Source organism: Dermacentor andersoni, chromosome 6, assembly GCF_023375885.2.
Source record: "Dermacentor andersoni chromosome 6, qqDerAnde1_hic_scaffold, whole genome shotgun sequence".
NCBI lineage: Eukaryota > Metazoa > Arthropoda > Arachnida > Ixodida > Ixodidae > Dermacentor > Dermacentor andersoni.
Window position 1 is genome coordinate 118,757,576 of NC_092819.1, and position 21,556 is coordinate 118,779,131.

At 43.9% G+C, this 21,556-nt stretch overlaps 1 protein-coding gene across 3 annotated transcripts in view; it reads left to right on the forward strand.

Annotated features, from left to right (window-relative positions):
- LOC129382418 (uncharacterized) overlaps window positions 1–21,187 on the forward strand; it is a 216,846-nt gene extending 195,659 nt beyond the window's left edge. For 2 of the 3 annotated variants that reach the window (XR_011895268.1, XM_055066304.2), the window contains 2 exons: window positions 15,332–15,417; window positions 20,430–21,187. Coding sequence is in view for 2 of the 3 variants with exons in the window: in XM_055066304.2 (XP_054922279.1) it covers window positions 15,332–15,417; window positions 20,430–21,129 (786 nt within the window). In the remaining variant the exon portion in view is untranslated. The remainder of the gene's footprint in view (window positions 1–15,331; window positions 15,418–20,429) is intronic. The other variant, XM_055066306.2, reaches the window with a different exon arrangement.
- Window positions 21,188–21,556: the final 369 nt, after the last annotated feature.

Genomic DNA, 21,556 nt, shown 5'->3' on the forward strand with positions numbered 1-21,556 from the left:
ACGTCCTAATTTCCACTTCTTCATCCATCTGTTGTCATACATTCGCAGTTATTTTACTCTCCTTATTTCATCGTCGTCATATTGCCATCGTTATACGATTGCTATAGTTTAGGAATCGGCATCTCATTGGGTTCCTACCATCGTCGTTATGCTCCTATTTAGTTCCATTGTTATCATTTTTTCTTCGTCAATGAATCCCTACGGTGTCGGCAATATACGGTTCCCGCCATGCCTCTCTGCTTATCGGTGACCATGGCAAGCGAGTGCCTTAGCAATGTGGAACCATATCGGATTATGTAAGAGTTTGAAGTTATTAGAGTATTATGTAAAATGCCAAAATCACAGAAAGTCTCCGAATTACCACTTCACTTGTTAAATAAACGGGACTGCAAAATATGATCTCTCGCTACGTTGCTCGACTGCTCTTCGCATTAACATTCACATTCATCGTGAGATGTGTTCTGCCGTGATTTTTAGTACATGTATTTCAATAAGCGATGGCCCTTGGCCGGTTTTAAAGACGCTTCACGTCAGAAATGAACACATTCTGACTGCAGCTACAGGGGCAAAAGGCTGAAATGGTTATGTACCAAGAAAGTGGTGTGTGTTCAAGAATATCATGTAAATTGTGAGGAAACTGAAATTGGAGGCTCATTCTTCCCATTATTGGATCTCTTATGTTATATTACTGTTTGTATGACGTAAATTGTCAGGCATAAAATAAGTAAGCTGGCTTCGGCTAAGTATAAGTAGTCACGAACACTTTTCTATGCGTTCCGTGCAAGTTTAGCATATCTCCTCACATCGCATTGTGAAGTACTGCTAATCATCCGTTAGAAGCAAGCTGTAAAATGTAGCTCTTTCCTTCGAACCTAAATTTTCAAATGTGAACCCATGTACGAGAAATTGTTATTATTTACACATGCGATAAAGAAGTCATGTACATTTACTTTGGTTGCGGTTAACGATTAATAGATAAGCTTGAAAGCAGATATTAGTGCACCGGCGTTTAGTAAATTGTGAGAATTTGAGCGCGTTGCTCCTAGCGCCTCCTTGCACTAGATGGAAATCAGAAACACGGTAAAACGAAAAGAAACCTGAATGGCTACTTTCGAATGACATGGTTGTGCTGTTTCAATCTAGAGTCGCTAACCGCGATAGTCGACGAAATTCTGACACACTTTCTTTTCCTTAGGATGGCGTACATTTAAAAAAATATTTCCCTTCCTGCTGTTACGCTGTCGTGACGTGAACCACACTTCAAGAGAAATGTGAAATAATGATCATACTCTTCATTGGGAGAGCTTGTTGCAGCAGAGAAGAGCAGCGCCCAAAATCGAACAACCGCACGGAGCGGAGTTATCGAAACTTATCTCGCCGTTCAAGTCAGGACACTGACTTTAGTAGCCGGAACGTATATTCCAGAGCCCCCGCTGGCGGAAACGGTCTATAATGCATAACACCGTTCAGAAAAGCGCTAAGTACATGACATTTCTATTTCACTCTTTCATTCACAAATTCGTTTTTGAGGTCTTGGGCACAGCAGGCTAGATACGCACCGAGCGATAAATTGATAAAATCGCAATTCAATATAATTGGACAACTGCACAAATTTTCAGAGTGACACCTATTTAACGCGGTCATGCAGGATTGTCCGTTCATGCAAGCCTCCTCCTTATTATCATCATCAGCCTGGTTACGCACACTGCAGGGCAATCGCCTCTTTCATAGTTGTCCAACTACAGCGGTCATGTACTAATTGTGGCCATGTTGTCTCTGCAAATTTCTCAATCTCATCCGCAAACCTAACTTTCCGCCGCCCCCTGCTACTATTCCCTTCTCTTGGAATCCAGTCCGTAACCCTTAATAACCATCGGTTAACTTCCCTCCTAATTAGATTTGCTGTCCATGCCCATTTCTTTTTCTTGATTTCAACTAAGATGTCATTACCTCGTGTTTGTTCCCTTACCCAATTTCCTCTCTTCTTATCCCTTAACGTTACACCAATCATTCTTTCCATAGCTCGTTGTATCGTCCTCAATTTCAGTAGAACCCTTTTCGTAAGCCTCCAGGTTGCTGCCCTGTACGTGAGTACTGGTAAGACACAGCTGTTTTACACTTTTCTCTCGGGGGATAATGGCAACCTGCTGTTCTTCATCTGAGAATGCCTGCCAAAGATACCATAGCCCACTCTTATTCTTCTGAATTCAGTCTCATGATCCGGATTCGCGGTCACTACCTGCACTAAGTAGATGTCTTCCCTTACCACATACAGTGCCTCGCTACCTATCATAAACTGCTGTTCTCTTCCGAGACTGTTCAACATTACTTTATTTTTCTGCAGATTAGTTTTTACACCCACCCTACTGCTTTGTCTCGTCAGTGAGCATGTATCGCAATTGGTCCCCTGAGTTACTAAGAAAGGCAATATCATCAGCGAATCGCAAGTTAGTAAGGTATTCTCCATCAACTCCTATCCCCAATTCTTCCCAATCCAGGTCTCTGAATGCCTCGTGTAAACATGCTGTCAATAGCATTGGACAGATCGTATCTCCCTACCTGACGCCTTTCTTTATCGGGATTTTTTGGCGTGCTTTATGGTGGATTACGGTGGCTGTGGAGCCGCTATAGGTATCTTTCAGCATATTGACATACGGCTCGTCTACACCTACATTCCGTAATGCATCAATGACTGCTGAGGTTTCGACTGAATCAAATGCTTTCTAGTAATCAATGAGAGCTATATATAAGGGTTCGTTATCTTCCGCACATTTCTCTATCACCTGATTGCTAGTGGGAATATGCTCTATTGTTGAGTAACATTTACGGAATCCTGCCTGGTCCTGTGGTTGACAGAAGTCTAAGGTGTTTCTGATTCTATTTGCGATTACTTTAGCAAATATTTTGTAGGCAACGGACAGTAAGCTAATCAGTCTTTAATTTTTCAAGCTTCTGGCGTCCCCTTTCTTATGGATAAGGATTATGTTAGCGTTCTTCCAAGATTCCGGTACGCTCGAGGTCATGAGGCATTGCGTATACAGGGTAGCCAGTTTTTCTTGAACAATCTGCCCACCATCATTCAACAAATCTGATGTTACCTGATGCTCCCCAGCTGCCTTCCCCTTTGCATTGCTCCCAAAGCTTTCTTCACTTCTTCCGGCGTTACTTGTGAGATTTCAAATTCCTCTAAACTATTCTCTCTTCCATTATCTCCGTGGGTGCCACTGGTACTGTAAACATCTCTATAGAACTCTTAAGACACTTCAACTATCTCATCCACATTAGTAATGATATTGCCGGCTTTGTCTCCTAACGCATACATATGATTCTTGCCTATTCCTAGTTTCTTCACTGATTTTAGGCTTCCTCCGTTCCTGAGAGCATGGTAAACCCTTACCATATTATAATTCCTTATGTCTTTTGGCTTACGCTTGTTGATGAACTTGGAAAGTTCTGCCAGTTCTATTCTAGCTGCAGGGATAGAGGCTTTCATACATTGGCGCTTCTTGACCGGATTTATCGTTACCTGCGACAGCTTACTGGTATCCTGCCTAACAGAGTTACCACCGACTTCTATTGCACACTCCTTAATGAAGCCCATAAGATTGTCGTTCATTGCTTAAACACTAAAGTCCTCTTCCAGAGCTAAAGCCGAATGCCTGTTTTGAAGCTTGATCCGGAATTCCTCTATTTTCCGTTTTACTGCTGACTGATCCGCTTCTTGTGTACCAGTTTCTTCTGTTCCCTCCTCAAGTTCAGGCTAATTCGACTTCTTACGATCCTATGGTTACTACATCGCACCTTGCCGAGCACGTCCACATCTTGTATGACGCCAGGGTTAGCGCAGAGTATGAGGTCCATTTTTTTTCTAGACTCACCATTCGGGCTCCTCCACGTCCACTTTCGACTATGCCTCTTGCGGAAGAAGGTATTCATTATCCGCATGTTCTGAAAACTCTACTAATAACTCTCCCCTGCTATTCCTTTAACATATGCCATATACCCCATTGACTCGTCTCGAGCCTGCTTCTTGCCTACGCTGCCATTGAAGTCGCCCATCAGTATAGTGTATTTTGTTTTGACTTTACCCATTGCCGATTCCACGTCTTCATGGAAGCTCTCGACTTCCTGGTCATCATGACTGGATGTAGGTGCGCAGAACTGTACGACCTTCAATTTGTGCATCTTAATAAGTTTCACAACAGGGCCTGCCAGCCTCTCGTTAATAGAATTATTGCGTGTTACCAGCTATAACCTTAATAATCAGCGATCCGACTCCTAGTTCTCGTCTCTCCGCTAAGCCCCGGTAGCACAGGACGCGCCCACTTTTAGCACTGTATATGCTTCTTTTGTCCTCCTAACCCTAAGCCCTATTATATCCTATGTACTGCCCTCTAATTCCTCCAACAGCAGTGCTAGGCTCGCCTCAATAGATAACATTCTAGCGTTAAACCGTTTCCAGGTTAAGATTCCAATGACGGCCATTTCGGACCCAGGTGTTCTTAACACACTCTGCTACGTCACAGGTCTGACCGCCGCCGTGGTCTGTTGCTTCGCAGCCGCTGGGGACTGAAGGCAGGTGTTTGCTTGTATTTATATAGGAGGTTGTGGCCATGTACTGCCCCAGGATGACAATCCTGCTCTGGTGAGGGAGTGTGTTACCGGTTCTAGTCACCGGGATCAGGCCGCATTCCAGGCCTGTTTATGTAATTTTATCATCACGCGGATTTTTTTAACCCTGTGGAAAATTGCGTGGCAACGGCATTCGAACCGCGGTCCTCTTGCGCGTGGGGCGGCTACACTACCTCTATGCCCCCGCTGCAGTGGCGTAGAGGTAGATCCTTATTATAGCAGTGCCGAAATACAAGTTATCCATGCAGATTTATACGAACTGCAATGTCGACGGTATTGCACGTAGCCAGTCCAATGTAGATGGTAGCCCTCACACAGGTTAATTCATATAGTTTTCAGCTATAATTCTGGGAATGTAATCTACGACAGCGGCGGGATTTTGTTACAAACATGACAAACTGTACAGCAGGTCAAGAGAAGTTTTGACAGGAAATAGCTGCTCTTCACCACAGCCTCGTGAGAGATGAGGGTAAAACCGAAGGTGCACTCGGAACTCGGTACCACGATGCACACTTTTAAATTGCCGCGTTTAAATTTCTTGCCGATCTCTGCACTGCCAAGCTTACACGGCTATCAGGTTATCGCCCTGACAAATGACGCACTTTCATTAACCGAAACTTGCCGAATTATCCGAATCTGATGGGGGACGGCGCGTATATTCACAGGTCACCCTTAAGGAAGTATTAGTTTAATATGTATCAAAAGTACATTTTCAGATGACTTATTTATGGCTGTCTTGCAGGCGCTGGGGCAAGTTCTAGAAACTATTGAAGCTTATGCCTTAAACTATGTCTTTCGGTCACAGAGCTACAGTGATATACTGGATATCAAGCCCCTCAGGCTTTAGATAATAACTTTTGGAAATGTGTGTCACTTACAAATATCTCTAATACTAAATATATTTAACCTTACCAAGACACTTCCTTTTACTTAAAATCTAGTAAACATTTTTTGTTAACATCTAGCACGCTCGGCTGCGGCATTCTCACATGTATGAATGCGATGCACCAAACAAAATCGCCTTAAGGCAGAAACTGCAGTCTGACAATGCTATAGGTATGTCATAAGAAGCCAAGAAACGCTGACGCCAAGGACAGCATAGGGGAAATTACTTGTGCTTAATAAATGAAATATAGAAACGCGAAGGTTGTGGGCTCGGTCCCAACCTGCAGCGAGTTGTTTTTTCATCCGCTTTAATTTCCATTATTTTTCGTTTCTTTATTTCATTTATTAGGCACGAGTAATTTCCCCTATGTTGTCCTCGGCGTCAGTGTTGGCTTCCTATGATATCACTAATAAGAACGGGCCCCTCGATTAAGCCCGTTTGTTCCCATGTAATAGGTAGTATTACATGCCTGGGTATTACATGCATTACAAGTAGGAACATACCGCTAAGGTGAGCCGCTTAATTTTTTACTTGACCAGTGATGCTAATTTTTGGTTTCCCTATCATGAAGTCAATATTACCATTTAAAACAAGTTACGCGGATGTAGTCGGCCGCGCTGCTGTGCGAGAACTCCACGACGAAGAGCGGTTCCGTGTCCGCACTCACCAACCTTGCTAGTACTCCACCAGTCAGTTGTATTGAAGGGATCGCACTTTTGTGCAAGCGCATGAAACCGTCGATGAATCAGTTGGACAAGTTAAAATTTTACCTAAAATGCTAGAGATACATTCCAAATGTTCTTAGCCAAAGGCCCACAAACCCTCGCGGAAAGAATCGATTTGTGCCAATGACAGATTGGGTAAACAACATGCTCCAACCCTCCAATTTGGCACAGGACCACTCTGTCAAGGCCTTAACTCTTGGTGCGCATTAAAATACGCTTTTTACCCATATAAAAAATTCACGCGTGAGGAAATCATCCGCCTGCTCTCCCTTTTTTGCAACACGCCCGAAACAGTAACCATGGGGCCGCGGGCATACGACAACTTATACAAAACCACGTCACTGACGCTCTGCCCGTCAGTCGGTACAGCACCTCTGGAGGCTGCCCCCTTGGCGTATGCAGCAGTCACTGGGAAGTTGCTCGAAGAATCTGAGTTTTCGTACTCGCCATTACCTGCCGATCCCGTTTGGTCTAACAGCACGAAGGATTAATAATTCACGGCCCATGGCAGACGACAACCGAAATGCCTACCTTGTGATTTTCTGGCACATGTGACCCGCATCTGTCTAGGCCGCATCGCCGTTCCAAAGACGACATGGGTGCTTAGGCCTTTAGGATTTGTGATGGCCCACCCACGATGCAACAAGAATCCTCTTCACCCGAGCTGTCGGCGAGCCGCCGATCAGCATAACCTCAACGTAACTCTCTCTCACATATGATTAAAGTTGCGACCGCTCAGAGAACAGAAAATTTTCTGAACAGTCTCTACTGTTTTCCGCCATGTGCATAAAAGCAGAAAAATAAAAGGGCCCAAATTTACTTCCTAAACTTAGCGCATTGATATAAATTATGCAGTGGTTGGTAAGTGTCGCTCTGTGCGTATAAAAATTTAGGCGACATATTATTAGCTAGTTCGTGTAACATTGTTCATGGTGAAGGTGCGCTGCATTTCGAGCGTTTCTTGCTCATATACTCGCTCTAGCACGGACACACTGGAGACGAGCACTGATTTCTTTTTTTTTTTTTTTTCATACGGTCTAAGATATCGCTTCGTGCACAACGGCGCCACATCTCTATAGTTAACATCACCGCTCATCGCGCGAGGTCACCTGAGCTTTACCATTTCCTGGGCTGGCATTGGACTCTGTTGGGGGCGAACTAGTAATAGGCTGGATGGATAATCCACAGTGACGCAACCTTGAAATGGCAACGGGCGGACTAAAGGACGTGCTAAACATGAACGGGTCAGGCATATCCCAGTGTCTGGCGAAAAGTGTAGACGACTTGCGGGAGACGTCGCCTCGGTTGCATATTGGGGGGGGCACAGCGCCGGAGGTAGCATTACGCGACACTACCCTAAAACAAGCAGTTGTATCCGCTGATAAATCTAAACGGAGAGTTAGCCGAGAGAAATGCTTCAAGGTTGTGGAAATAAAAAGAGGAGTGAGCAGGTATGATGGTTTTAAACGAGACGAAATTCACTTCAATCGCAGGCTTGGACTAGCAGTGGACTGGCGACTGCTTTGTCGCGCTCTTGCTTTTTTCGGGGAGCGCATGGGTGCTCAGGAGGCCAGGATGGGTAGAAATGAAGAAGGTCCCTTGGGTGAACCTCAGACTGGCATCGCCGTCAGTTAGAAAAAAGAAGAGGAAACGAAGAAAAGAGAGATCTCGCTTTGCACTATACAAGATAGACATGTAGAGCGGCAGAGAACAGGCAAACTGTTCAGAGATTTAGGGGAAGGTAAATAGAGAACAAATATACGTGTATTTTGTTACAGGTACACAGCTTAGATGCCTAGAAGTGTGCGTCAGCAATTGAAAATTATGTTTGAGAAGGGTGGAAAGAGCTAAATCGGCAAGAAAGGGAAGGCGAGTCGGAATGCTTATACATCAGGGAGCCAAATAGGAAACAGTAATTTCAATGTGTCAAAATCATCTTTGGTTATCACGAACACTGACCGAAAATAAAATTGGGCTCGGCATAGCGTATTTATGGATGGGAAATAATTTCAAATAGCAGAATTAGGCGTTAGAGGAATGCCTAATTGCTGATACTATGGCTTTCGAGAATAATGCCGAAATTATCCTGTTATGTGACGTGAATACTAACATACAGGTTCTGGCTGGTTATACCGACAAAGAAAAGTTATAGCTAGTTGTCTGTGAGCAAGGTAACATCGTCGTAGCGAATACTGGGCCTAAATATGATGGTCAACTCTCATGAGAAGTCCGAAATAGACAATCGACTATTCATTACTGTCTGATGACAAAAGAAATAAAGCATAAATTGAGAATAATTATCATTGGCAAGGATAGGTATAGTCACATAGGGACTGGTCACAAACGCATCATCTTCAAAATGGGATTCGTAGTTGGGAACGAAAGCACGGAGGGAAGAATAGACAATCCAAATTTGAGCGCTGAACACATTGCGAATAGAATTACAGAAGTTGAGAAATAACTTGGCAAATGGCAAAGCAATATGAATATAGTAAGCGTGTAAATGTAATAACAAGAGACATAGGGAAAGAGAGGCAATACGTATGCTGGAAAAGAAAATGTAAGCAGAAATCTGGCGGCACAAGGAGATACGCGAAACGATCGATGAAAGACGGAAAGCATCCCGAGATCCTCGACAGCCAAAAAATGCCATTTACCGCAGGATGAAGTATACATAAAATGGTAAATAAAGCGGCAGATAAAGTTTTATCTTTGAAATACTGGTTCCAGCAAATATTAAAGGTGAAAGTGAAAGCTGGTTGCCAGAAATACGCGAGAAAAAGAACGCCCTCCCAAATGACCCACTGAAATACCCGATGACCCTCCGTCTGCGGAGGGTCAGCAGCTGCGGAGAGAGATAAAACTTTGTTATGTCCTTGATGGTTTCACGGGTGGCGGGGGTTGGGAGACTAAACCCCAATCCCCCCTTCCTTAGACGGCGGCCAGTCCTTGCTTTCTGGCGGCGTCTTCACCTACCAACATCTCCCGCACTAACACACGCATCACAACTACGGGCGAGCAGCTGCGGAGCAGCTGAGCAAGGCGGGGGTCAGAGCTGTAATGCAGGAGAGGGTGCTAAGAATTTTTCGGTCAGGACAGGCCGACGATGGAAACTAACCCTTGCAACGTTTAACACACGGACCCTCACGAGGGAGGCTAGCTTACCAGGGCTCTCTGAGGAACTATCAGACATTGTCTGGGATATCATCGGCCTTAGCGAGATTAGAAGAACTCGTGAGGCTTTTACATTGCTGAATAACGGACATGTCTTCTGCTGTAGAGGTCTCCTAGATAAGAAGTAATACTGGGTAGGATTCCTAATCCATAAGGACATAGTGGGCAAGATTTTCGAAAATTGCAGCAGTAATGAAAGGCTAGCTGTACTCGTGATCACACATAATAAGAGGTATAAATCAAAGGTAGTACAGGCCTACGCTCCAGCATCCAGTCACGATGATGAGGAACTAGATCGGTTTTATGAGGATATTGAGTTAGCGATGAGAAAAGTTCGAACTCAGTTTACTGTAGTAATGGGCGACTTCAATGCAAAAACGGGGGGAAAGCAAGCTGGTGAACAAGCAATTGGAACGCAAGAGGAGAGATACTGGTAGAATTTTCAGAAGTGAATAAGCTTCGAATAATGAACACTATCTTCAGGAAACGTAGCAACAAAAAGTGGGACCTGCAATAGCCCTAGTGGTGAAACAAGAAATGAAATTGACTTCATACTTTCTGCTGATCCCAGCATAGTGCAGGATGCAGAAGTTATAGGTAGGGTAAAGTGCAGGGATTATAAGTTCCTGATGGGTAGGATTCACATCAATTTGAAGAAAGAAAGAACAAAATTGGTCAATAAGAAACATGTGACCCTAGAGGCAGTAAGAGTTAAAGGAGACAAAGTCAGGCTGGTCCTTGCAAAAAAATATGCAGCCCTAGAACAGAGAGATGATGATGACATAAAGCTAATGAATGAAACCATAATGAGGCTCACATCAGAGGCAGCATCTGAAGTGGGAAGCAAGGCACCAAGGCAACCAGTAGGCAAGCTCTCCCAAATAACGAAGGATCTAATAAGGAAACGACAAAGAATGAAAGTGTCCTACTTAAGAGACAAGACAGAATGCACGGAACTATTAAACTGATGAAAAAGACAAAAATAAGTGATATTCGTAATTATAACGCGAGAAAGACTGAGGAAGCCGTAAAAATGGACGCAGCCTCAAATTAGTGAGAAGGAAACTTGGCATAGGACTTACCAAGATGTGTGCACTGAAAGATAAGCAGGGTAATATCATCAGCAATTCCTTGATATAGTAAAATAAGCGGAAGAATTCTATACTGACCTGTGCAATATCCAGAGGAGTCAGGATACCTTGATTAAGAACACTAATGAACAGGATGCAGAAACTCCTGCTATAAATAGCGATGAGGTCAGAAGGGCCTTGCAAGGCATGAAACGAGAAAGAGCGGCAGGAGAAGATGGAATAACAGCAGATTAATTCAAAGATGGAGGAGACATAATGCTTGGGAATCTGGCGGCTCTTTATGTCAAGTGCATATCGACTGCAAGGGTCCACGGAAACTGGAAGAATGCAAACATTATGCAAATCCACAAAAAGAAAGACGTTAAAGACTTCAAAATTTATAGGCCCAATGGCTTACTCCGAGTATTACACAACGTATTTGCCATAATAATATTCAATAGTGTTAGGGCAACGCTGGACTTTGTCAACCAAGGGAACAGGCTGGCTTCAGAAAGCGGTACTCTGCAATTGATAAAATCCAGGTCAATAATCAAGTTATCGAGAAATCCGTAGAATATAACAAGCCCCTCTATATGGCTTTCATAGATTACGATAAGACATTTGATTCAGTAGAGATGCCAGCCGTCATAGAGGTATTGCGTTATCAACTAGTACAGAACGTAAATACCTTGGAAAATATCTGCAGAGGTTCTACAGCTGCCGTAATTCTACACATCAAAAGCAAGAAGATACCGATAAAGAAAAGGGTCAGACAGGGAGACACAATCTCTCCAATGCTATCAACTGCGTGCTTGGAAGAAGTATTTAATGTATTAAACTGGGAAGGCTTAGGAGTAAGGATCGACGGCGAATAGCTCAGCTCGTTCTATTCAGAAACAATGCAGAAGAGTTACAACAAATGATTGAGGACCTTAACAGAGAGAGTGTAAGAGTGGGGTTGAAGATTAATTTGCAGAAGACAAAGATAATGATGAATTGCTGGGCAAAGGAACAAGAGTTGAGGGTCGCCAGTCAGCATCTAGAGTATGTGAAGGTGTACGTTTACCTGGGTCAAATGAACACAAGGAATCCTGATCATGGGAAGGAAATTCATAGAATACTAAAATTGAGTTGGATCGCATACGGGAGACATTGTCAGCTTCTCATTGAAAGGGAAGGTGTACAATGAGTGCAACTTACCAGTGCTCACATTTGGGGCCGAGACTTGTAGACGGACAAAGAAGCTTGAGAACAAGTTAAAGACCACTCAGAGCCATGGAACGAAGATTGTTAGGCATAACTTTAAGAAGCAGAAAAAGAGCGGCTTGGATCAGAGAGCAAACGGGTATAGACAATATTCTAATTGACATCAAGAGAAAAAAAAAATGGAGCTGGGCAGGTCATCTAATGTGCCGGTTTGATAACCGTTGGATCATTAGTGTTAAAGAATGAATCCCAAGAGAAGCGAAAGGCAGCCGAGAACGGCTGAAGACTAGGTGGAGCGATGAAATTAGGAAATTCGCGGGCGCTAGTTGGAATCGGTTTGCGCAGGACAGGTGTAATTGGAGCTCGCAGCAAGAGGCTTTCGACCTGCAGTGGACATAATACAGGCTGATTATGATGATGATGATGATGACATAGAATAGTTTGCAACCACGTTACCCTAACAGGCAGGAAGTCTGGAACCATAGAACAACGCATCCCAGACCAAGATAGAAACAAATGGAAAGGGGATGCAGCATTAAAATATATCCGATATTACCGGCCACATCACTTCAAGGCACTGATGACGTGGTGTTTGACAAAATTAAGCACGTTCAGGAACCACATGGTTTCTGAACGTACAGCTGGTGCAGAGAATTTTCATGTGGAAGAAAGCCGAATGGAAAATTCCTAAGCGTACAGCCACATGTTCACACGAGGTTCCCGGTAGGCTGATGAATGAACCCATCATAACAAAAATAAGGAAGCTATGTTGAAAGGAGTAGAAAAAACTTACAAGATATGCGAATGCCAGGCACCAGGCTACAAAATAGAATGAAATTACTTATAAGGTTGAGGGTCGAAAAGGTAGACTTCGCACATGAAGAATGTTGACCGGTGCACCTTTAATATGCAAGTTAGCTTTGCTGACGATTAGATTACAACTGCAAGCTTAGGCAGAACGTATGGCATATTGGGAGAACTTCAGAATGGCTTCAGAATCGGTAAGCGTCCGCATATTAACTTATTTCTTCTTACTCAGTTCATGGAAAAGGGAGGCCATTACATGTGGGTTTTTTAGATATCACCGGAGTGTCTGACAGCGTGAACCACAGCATCTTAGGGGATATTCTAGCAGGAGAAAAGCTTAGGCAACGACTGCATACAGGTTTGATGGAAATTTACCTAGAAAATACCGTTTGCGTAGAATGCCGTGAGATGAGGAGCGAAGTGAAAGCTCATGTCATCAAAGAATGAGACAGGACTGCCCTTCATCCTGTTTGTTGTTTATGATGTATATAGTAAGAGTGAAAAGAGCGCTAAAATACAATTCTTGATTTAATGTCTCATGCATACAGGTGGGAGCGATAATAGAGCGGCAGCTTCTAGGATGACCTTCTGCTGCTTGCAAAGAGGCAAAGCGTTGTGCAACATTGGGTAATATCTGTTGACATGAAAGTAAAAAGTTAGGATTTATGTTTATTGTTGAAAAATACAGTTGATGGTATTCTAGATAAAAGTAAACAAACACACAGAGTCACAAAATAGCCAGGAAATACCTCGGGTAATGTAATACAAATGGTATATATACATTGGTATATGAATAAACGAAGGTAATAGATGTATGGAAACAAAGGAAATAACCACACCCTCAAAGAGGAAGTGAAATGCGGCCATAATGAAACAACGATCACGATAGGAACAGAACAGGTGTGATGTGCTTCGGCGTACGTGGAACATTGTAACTGCACCTTGACTGACAGTGAAATCGAAGAGACACACCGCGAGCAAGTCCTTGCATTGCTTGACGGGTTTAGCTACTCCTTCGATTGCCAGCATATTGCAAGCAATCGCAATATGGCCAGCATATTACGAGGTCGAACATACAAGCTAGTCCATCAGAATTACACATGATTCGACATGCACCTGCGACAACGCCCATACTATGCGTCTACTGCTGAGCGCTTTCTGATCACCGAACACGTCGACAACATGCTCCCACTTCCCTTCATTCAGTGATCCTGCAGTCAGGACTTGTCACCTGTTGTGCTTATCAAGAAATATGACAGCTTAAATTGATTCTAGGCGAATTATCGCTGTCTAAGCAAAGTTACGCGCATATATGCTGGTTCTTTACCATGTATCGATGATGCCCTAGATTATCTGCACGGCGCGGAGTTCTTTTCATCACTAGACTTCACATCTGGTTGTTCTCGGGTTCTTAAGGCACCATCGTTCGTCCGAAAATTGCTGCCAGGACCTCGGATGGTCTGTACTTGTTCTGTGTTATGCCCTTCGGCTTCTGTATGGCGCTAGCAATATTAGAGAGGATCGTGGGCAGCCTCTTACGTGGGTTAAAGTAGAGGACATAACTTTCCTACTTGTGTGAAGTCGTCGTCTTCTTCCCAGGCTTTCACAGCCACATTCATCGTGTGCACCAATTTGCGACCTGTCTGGCAGCGTAGGGCGTCTGCTTCACATCAAGAACTGCCGCTTTCTGGCTCGCACGCTTACCATGCTTGAACAAATCAACTCAAAGGGTGGTGTCTTCCACAACGTATAGAAGGTTCATGCTGCTGCCTAATTCTATAAGCTGTCTATGATCGGAGCTCTACGCAGCTTCGTCGTCGTGAGTTCTTATTTTTGATGATTTGTCAAGAACTTCGCATGCATAATTACGCCCTTGACACTCCTGCTGACCCGCAGTTGACACCTCTCTTGCTGGTCACCGGTGTCTGATGGGGATTTCTAGGTGTTTCCCGCCTTCCTCTTGACGTCAACAACCAATCTCCTTCACTTCGACTCCAGGGTTTCAGCAAGTGCACGCCAACAACAGTGTTGAAGTACTTGGCATTATTGTTGCTCACCAAAAACATTGTTTTTAGGAATATGTTATTGCGTATGAGAGCCATGTTCTTACTGCGGCTGGGGGCAAATGCTCGGCTACTGAAATGCACTGCTTGGTGGCCACTGTTTTGGTTTTACATAAATTTCGTCCTTATGTTATGGTCATCTCTTCGATGCGGTTACCAACCATCATTAACCCTGCTGGTTGGCGTCATACATACTTTTGCAGTGAAGTTTGAGCAGAGTACCGGTAGGAATACGAGCACAGATACAGACATCCGGCTTCCTTCGCGTCAACGATCGGCCACTGGAACCATTATATAAGAATCTACTCTATGGCGAAAAATGCCAGCCGCTGGATTGCCGGCAGGCTCAACACTGGTGAGACGCAGACCTCCATTCGCAAAATAAGGTTTGTGTAGAGAGGTTCGTCCACTTGGGAACACCAATCGCTGTGCGAAACTACAAAACTTGACTGAGCTGTTCACAGCTCTATCATATAGGGCTGGATTGTGCTTTGAGAAAGCGCGAGGAGCGCATAAGATCCCTTTGAACTTGTTCCTTTAGATGCAAGACACCTCATAGAAAGTGCTCTACTGGCATCACAGAAATACGAGTTCTTCATTTCGATGTACTTGATTTCTTATGTTAACGCTCTTTTAGAGAAAATGGTCTATACTTGAATTACATTTATCAGGAGTGTTTATTTGTGATCTTATTATGCTTGCGTTTTTTCAACTGCGTAAAAGTGACATAATTTTACGTAAATTTACATGGCTCTTTGCATTCGACAGGGACAATTTTATGCTCTCCCATGTGCCACATTCAAGATTGGCAGCTCTTTCATCTACACAATGCTCTTCATTGGAGGAAGCAGAGAGTAAGTGTTGTATTAGGCGAAGTTGACGTCATAAAACAAGGACGCGTATTGGGTTGGTAAAATCGTAAATAGGTCATGCATGGGTATTTTTGAGTAAGTGCTAAAATTCGGTACTTCAGATGAGGGTGTGAATTTTGCTGCCTAAATGACACAGACGATGTAAGTAACGCGATGGTAAAGAAAGTCCCGTAAGACTAAGAAATAAGCTAAGTATAGATACCGACAACAGAGAGGTTTGCGGAATAGTCTCATATGAATTTTATAAGTTGTCCTGCCACAATCCCCAAATGATAAAGTTGATTCTTAAGTGGGGCATATTGGTGCTTCTAAAGCAGTATCTTGAATATATGTAGGATGCGCCAGATACTTGTACAAAGTTCTCTTAAAATTATTTTAACATTGTTCTCAAAATAATCATTTTACCCTGGTAAAAGTAACACTGAGATGTCTTCTGTCTACGGAGACCAAGGACAATTATATTAGTAAAGTAAGCTCGCAGATAATGGTTAGCGAGACAGGCATACAATTAACTGACATTCGGCACCACGTAACAAATGAGACCGCACTTATACAGATAAAAGCGGAATATTGCTTTGGAACCGAGGTTTCAATACAACGCATAATACGAACATATGGGAACCACTTGCGTTGGAGCAACATATTTCCTTCTCATGTTATTTCTGCCTTTAATAAATATCAAAAATCAAATGAATTTACTGCACTAATATGTTGCAATTACTAGCACGCCAAAATTTGGAGCTTGTAAACACGCGGTTAAATAGCCACTCGACTAAATTATTAGCTCGATGTGTAATCGAGGTAACGTCGCAATGGTCCCTCATGGACAGCGATCCGACAAATTATCTGGCTGGAGTGCGATGCACTGTGTATGTGCCGCTTTTTATTGAACGCTTTTCCCGCCAACGCTTTAGCGGGCTCTGTGTCAGTGTGCGCTGCTCGGCATAAACCGGCGCGCCACGTTTCTCGGAGGCCACGAACGAGCTTCTGGGCAGGTAATTCTGCGTGTCCCGAAAAAAACACGAGAGAGGAGCCCTGTTGTCGCCTGACGCGTTTCTCAGCTTTCTGATGCACCAGTGCGCATGCATGTTGGATGCCACTTCAGGCTCCATGGTGATAACGCTAAATGACGCGGAGTGCTCTCAAGGAAGCGCTATATAGGAGTCCCGCTGCTGTAAACGCCTCATAGATAGCTCGTTTCTAGGTTGGCAATACGTTTCGTGGTTATGTTGATTGCATGCCAACCCACAACCGTCGGCAGTCATGTTGAGATGGGTTCTGCCTATTCTGTTTTTAAGCCTTGAAAATTGCCAGAAAGTTCACATCACTACTTAGTAAGACGTTGGGGACGGTAATATGCCCATGTGCTTTCTCCCTTGGTAAGCTGTATGTCTGGTTGAGGGAGTTCGGGCCTTCTATTAAAGAGCCACGATACGCCTTTGTGGCAGATCACGCATGTATCTTACTAAAGTCTCGGAGGGGACTTGTACCAAGTGATCACATCACTTTTCAGTAAATCTAAAGGAATAATTTCTTTCATTACACTAACGAGCGCCCCCTTAGCTGTTCCCTTCCGCTGCTCCATAAACGCGTCCTTAAATAAAATGTATGTGTCGTGCCCGCAAAATCGCGGAAATGTGCCCTAATTCTGGTGCTCCAAATTGGCGCGCGTGACTGTAGAAAAAGGTCACTCTCAAAAAGCGCCTTGCAACATTTGGACTGCGTAAGAAATGGGGATGCAAGTAAACGTATACTTAGTGTCAAAAGTCACCGTATTCGAGAGACTCGCGCATTGTATCAGTGGGAACGAGAGACGCGTAACATCCATGAAACGTCAATATCTGCTTGATTTCCTTCAGCCTGAGGCATGTGTTTGCTTTATTTAGGCCATTTGCGGAAGCTCCGCTTCCGTAGCTGTCGCTTCGCAGCCACTAATAGTGCACTGGCAAGGTGACGTTGCGCGCCTGTTTCAGCTTCCTACAGGATCTGCCGACGCCAGTCGCTTGCGCTACGACAGAATTGAGATGCCTCTCTAAGTAGCGACAGGCAAAAGCCTGTTGCTGAGGTGCTTGAAGTTCGGCCCGCATAATGTGGTGATTCTATGCTGACCCCATTCCTTTTCGCAGCTCACCAAGGCTCAGAGGGGCGTGACTACAGTTCAATGACTAAAATTCAGCTATCTGCCCTTGGCTATTCTTAAAAGCTCCCTATCGTGCATAAAACGGCAACGAACAAAAGGTCGCCTAGAATACGCAGAACGTGGAAAGGCTTGCCCCCATGATTTATGCTGGCTGAAGGCTCTCTAGATGCGCAACAATTCCTGTGAAATAAAATATGTCCGCTTACTGAGTTATACAGTCTGATGCTACTGTCATTGTCAGAAGCATGCGGTTCCAGTGCGAATAGCTTCGTACACCACTTCTTCCAGCGGCCGCGCTCCCTCTATTCCTACGGCTGTCATGCCGCTTCTCGGCGCGCTTTATGAACAGGTGTCAATTGCCAGTGCAAGCACAATGGAAACTTTTTGGAGATCGACCAATTACAGTTAGAAGAACATATGGACATGTGTATAAGACTGTACAATAAAGCTTTATGAGACTAAGGCGTTAATTCGTTTCTTGTAATACTTCATTATTGTTACTTATTATTTTAGCGGTAGCTTATTGTTACTTATTATATGGACACTCAAGGCGCATTTCATCCGTCGTCGTCGTCATGGCTGCGATGTTCTGTTTAAAGTCCAAACGGTACAGCAACATGACCACGAACCGTAGGCTGCATGTGCGAGTGAAAGCGTGTGAGAATGAACCATCTGGTGGCTCGACCTGGTGTGCGCTAGGGAGGAAGGTGGAGAGGAAGTACGTCGACTTCTGTCACGCAAAAGGGACTGGAGGCAGCAGCGAAGCGTTCTACGCCGGTGTCGGCTGCGTATGGCACGACCGCTTTCGTGAAAGCCATCTGCTATGCGGACAGAATGCCCCATGTGCTGATGGTGTCGTGTGCGCTGTGTTCTCGCGGTTTAGTTCGCGTTGAAGCGAGGAGCTTGAAGGTCAGCTTGCGTGCTGCTGCGACCGCGTTTGATCAGCGAGCGTCCGCGATCATCGAGTGAGATGTGGTCATGTGTATTTGTGCAAGCATGACAAGATGCTTCTCAGTTTTTAAGCGAATGTTCTTATGTTTATGCAGCCGATAAAACCAGTATCCTTACTTCAAATAGCTGTCTAATAACGTCCTATCACAATCGATGCTTCGCCTTTCGGGTGAAACTGCGACATTTTATTGTTACTGCTATGAAAACAAGATTATCCGTTACTGTTCTAGGCAGACTGCATATTGTAAGGAAGATAACGAGCGTGTGCACACAGTCAGCAGCATCGGCAGCATCAAGATCGCAGCAGAGGCTCGAGCTCGGAAACTGCTCGGTGCATCCTAGAACCGGCGGTCGCTACGAACCCCAATAAATGTCCTTTATAATATTTATATTTTATTTCAAAATATAGTACTGACTTTTGTACTTTTTGTAGGGGCACGCGAACATGCGAAATTTCGAATACGAATAGAATATTTTCCTTATTGGAAGCGTATTCGATTCGCGAAATCCATATTCGGAAATTCTAGAATATTCGAGGACAGCCGAATAACGGTAGAAACGGCGAATATCCGGACAGATTGCGAATAATTGAGCAAATAACAAATTATAGGCTTGCTCCCCATTATCCTAAAACATGTTTATTCACTGAGAACTTGGCATGATCCGCTCATTATCTGTATCCTCTGTTTCAGTCTACCTGCATCTGGCCCTTCAGACGTGATTAGTTTCGAATTATTTTTACCAAGCTTTATTCCGGGGCTCTTTCATAACAATCTATTATGGACTTTAGGGCTCCTTAAGTATCTGAACAACCTTACGTAGCTGAACAAAGACGTGCTCCATGTTGTGCAGGATGTTGACACAAGGTGGAACAATCAGTATCTCATGCTCTCAAGGTTCCTTGAACTCTAAGAGTCCATCAGACTTGAGCTCACCCTTTCGGACACGAGCGTAGATACCCTCAACTCTGCATAGTGGAGAGATGCAGTGGCGTTTATGGAGGCACCGAAGCCTCTGTTTGACGCAACTGTGATCTTAAGTGCTGAAAAGTACCCTTCTTTGTCATGTCAAGTTCCAATTATTTTTGGAATGCTGCATTGCATCGAAGGTTGCAAAGGCAACTCAGGGTTTGCTGACAATCTTGTAAAATGTATAAAGACTCGTTTTGTGTAGCGTGAATTTGAAGAAAATGCCAGCCTGGCCATGTTTTTTGATCCGTGGTTTTAAGCGACAGTTAATCAGGCATCTGGTGAGATGGACTGGTTGAAAGACCGACAAGGGAGCTCCACGCAGCTGACGTGGAAGCCAGTGAGGACACTGCAGTGCCAGCATCGACTTCGTGTCCACCGCTGGCATCCAGTGTATGGAATGCTTTTGACGATCTAGTGATAAACAAAGAGAAGACACATTTGGCATCTGCCCCTGAGCGAGAAATTACAGACTACGCGTAAAAGCCTCTTCGGGAAAGGGTCGACGATCCTTGTTAGTGGCGGCAGTCCATTGGCCGCTTCAAGTACTTGCTTTTAAGTGCACTCGCCCAGAAGTACTTGCCCATCCCTGCCATCTCAGTTCCTAGTGAAAGAGACTTTCCTACCGGTGGAAATGTTGCCGCAGTGCATAGAGAGCGCTTAATTTCTAAACATGTCGAGCAGTTAGTTTTCCTTCACAATAATCTGTAACAAGCGCCTTACCTGACTGAGAGCATTACGTCACATTATCCGAGTGCATTCCCTATAATGAGTGTTTCTTTAACCTGAAGCAGCCTTGTAAATTGCAATATTAGTTTAACAGGGCAATAAAGCTACTGTTACCTTGATGTTCGGTTCGATATTCGATGACATTTTTGGAAAATTTCAATATTCGCACACCCCTAATATTTTGTAATATTTATTGCTGATTTCAGGCTATTCGTGACATTCACATTTGGAAACCAGGAGAAAAAGATAAAAATAAATGTATACCTGACTAAAGGTGAAGAATTCATCGTCTACATTCAAAATGTTCCCAAGGGATACATTGTGAACACAAGTTTAGATAACCTTACAACCTGGGCCACACGCGTTCGAGGTGTCGATTTGATTGCTCCGAAATTCAGTGATAACTGCACCATTCTTAAGTGCGTAGCCGTAAGTATACAAGGAAACTGTTATATTGAAATATATACACGTGTATGGCAATCGTTTGTAAGCCGTTCATGCTTTAGTGCACGAATGCGACGCCCCTTTGACCCAACGCCCGTGAAAGACTCGCACGTCAGCGTCTCACACGTTAAAATGAAGTTCAAACTATCCTTCGTAAATATGGCACGTAGAGCATTAGTTGCTATAGTAACGCCGGACGAGATCAGAAAATTTGCAATGAATTCGCAGATTAGGAAGAGAACAAGATTATCCGCTGGTCAGATGGTCAGTTTGTATGTGCGTGGATGTTACGATATTTATTTACGAGACGCGTATTCATTCATGAATGAGTTCAAGTTAACTTCAGAGCTATTACTTCGGAAAGCACATTCCCTTCGTTTCTATTTCTCTTTTTTTTATTACAGGAGTGTGGTCCGGTCACCGACTAAAAATTCAGATGCTGTTTTCTTAATTGCTAGATGAGTGCTTTGAAATTTATAAGAAGTCCTTTTGTCGAATAAAAATGAATACCACACGTGAACGTGCTTTGTGCCCTTTGTGAAAACAAGAGGTAAGAGCCATGTTTTATTCCACATTAAGTTTATACGGCGTGAAATGGAGCTGACAATGTTTTAGAAGAAAAGACATATAAAAAGAACTGTGCGCATCCTTTTAGCACCAGTGTTATATGAACTAGCCCTAGCAAAAGTCGTAAAGAATGACAGCATAATTGTGTGACCTGGCAGAGTCTGAACCCCATTTTCAGCGTAGGTGTTTCTCTGAGCAGTTGTGATAGTTCCTTGTAATTATATTGTCACGTGGTGGTGGCGTTGAAGAACGCAGTAGCAATACTGTGAAAGACAAAACTAACTTTTATGGGGTGAACCTCTGCCCACAAAAAACAGGCTAC